Below are 2,001 nucleotides of genomic sequence, written 5' to 3'. Positions count from 1 at the left end.
GCGTTGAGTTGACCCTCCACCTTCACCTGACGTGAGGGACACGACCCTGCCCGAACCCGTGAGCCCTTCTGCTCGCACATAAACCAGATCCAACTCTCCCACCATGACTACAAAGACGTTGGGCTACAGGGAGAAGTTGGACCATGACCGTCCAAAGGTGGACCTCAGCACCCATCGTGGAAGGGGAGCGAGGGGTGCCATGGGAAAAGCCTTCCGCACCGCTCAGCATCACCGAATGGGGCAGGGCGCTGCTCTCCTGGGCTGCGATCCCCCATCCCAGGGGAAAAATGGGGGGTAACACGGACAAAAAGTGGGGGTAGATACTTACTGCCATGGACTTGAGTGTGATCTGCTCGTAGTAGTGAATGGTCTGCTTCTTGTTGGCCGAATCGGGGTAGCCAAAGCCCGCGATGTGCACCAGGTCGCAGAAGTGCAGCGCCAAGGTGATGGCCAACAACCCCGTGGTGGGCTTCTGGAGGGAGAGGGTGGAGGAGAAGACGTGAGAAGAGCCGTGGGCCTTCAGCGAGCTGCATGGGGATGGCCAGGGGGACCAGCAGGGAGGACGTCACCCCTCGGGGGGCGCAGGGTGCCAGGCCATCCTCACCCCTCACCTGTTTGACCTTCCGTGGTTGCTTCATGGGGAGGTTGAGCAGTTTAGCAGCAGTTACTTCCATGTAATAAGGGTTGAGGATGCGCACTCGCTCCGGGTTGGCGTCCCAGATCAACGGGGGCTGTTTCCAAAACCCTTTCCGAACCTGCAAGAGGATGGAGATGGCCAGTGGTGTCCCCAATAAGAGAGGTAGGGCCCCCAGGGGGGGGGGGGGTGAGGGGGTGGGGTGGGATGAGGGTTGGACCTGGTTCCCCGCCACGCTTACCCTCTTCTTGTCGTTGAGGATGGCCTCCATCCACTGGAAGTCCATGGGCTTGAAGGGCACCAGCACCAGCAACGTGTCGGGGTTGTTCTCCGTCCTGGGGTTGAAGTGGGCCGACTCGGGGTAGAAGAGGCGCATGGTGGTCTTGGAGCCCACGTCCTGCTCATAACCGTGGACCGGGGCGTTGTTCAACCTTGGCGGGGAGGGGACATGGGGACATCACAGGTGTCAACCCCATCTGCAGGTGGTACTGGGGAGGGGTCAATGGGACGGACCCAGGGCTGTACCTGATCACAACGTCGTACGTGTTGATGGTCTCCCCCATGGAGCTGTTGCGGAGCCGGTGGCCGTTGCCCACCACCGCGCACCTCCGGCACTTCAGGCTGCGAGAGAAAAGCCCTGTCTCAACCAGACCTGCTCTAAACCAAGGTGGTTTTAACCCCTGAGGGGGGGGTTGAACCCGGCGTGGTCCACTCTACAAAGCTTCCCATGCTCTGTCCACCGTCCCTGGGTTGCAGAGGTTCACTTTGCCAAACCTTGGGCCCACGATGTGCAGATTTTCCCCCTCCCCAAGAAAGCAACGATGAAGAGAAAGACAGAAAAGCCCCAAAACCCACCCCGGCGTTACCTCTGGATGCTCTCGGGCAGGGAGTAGTGGGTGATGGAGAGCAAGCGCAGGAGGACGTCTTCTGCAAAAGCAAGGGCGAGGAGAAGGTGAGCAAGACGGCTCCTGCCTGCTACAACGCCCTGGGTGCTGCCCCATCCCTGCCAGATGTCCTCCTGCCGTTAATCCCAGCTGCCCCCAGATCTGGGCAGATAATCCTTGGCTGGGGCTTAGTAAAGCCTGGCCTACCCTAAACCCTTTTATATGGACCACATGCACCCAGGGCAAGTGGATACGTGCCGCAAAGTCTGAAAATTAAGCAAACGACTCGCTAGGGAGGAGGAAAAAAGAAAATAGTCCTCCAAAAAAAAAAAAACAAAAAAACAACCTGCAGATGTTTTTAAAAAGGACGGACAGACAGAAATCCACGGCGAGTGCCGCCGAGGCTTACCGCTTCCTTTCGTGCCGTAGGGCAGCTCGTAGAGTGACGGCGTCTTCACCCAAAAATAGTCCTTCAGCTGCAAG

At 58.4% G+C, this 2,001-nt stretch overlaps 1 protein-coding gene across 1 annotated transcript; it reads right to left on the bottom strand.

The window, feature by feature from the left end:
- Positions 1 to 26: 26 nt before the first annotated feature.
- On the bottom strand, positions 27 to 1,997 carry ST3GAL4 (ST3 beta-galactoside alpha-2,3-sialyltransferase 4; the record flags this gene model as incomplete). The annotated part of the gene is made up of 7 exons (XM_009587178.1): positions 27 to 123; positions 329 to 472; positions 612 to 755; positions 876 to 1,065; positions 1,160 to 1,255; positions 1,501 to 1,561; positions 1,928 to 1,997. Coding segments are annotated over 7 exons (802 nt in total), but the record flags the coding sequence as incomplete, so codon positions are not given.
- Between the last annotated feature and the right edge of the window lie 4 nt (positions 1,998 to 2,001).

The sequence above is a fragment of the Fulmarus glacialis genome, unplaced genomic scaffold (assembly GCF_000690835.1).
Source record: "Fulmarus glacialis isolate BGI_N327 unplaced genomic scaffold, ASM69083v1 scaffold27960, whole genome shotgun sequence".
NCBI classification, from domain to species: Eukaryota; Metazoa; Chordata; class Aves; order Procellariiformes; family Procellariidae; genus Fulmarus; species Fulmarus glacialis.
This window is presented reverse-complemented; position numbering and strand designations above follow the sequence as displayed.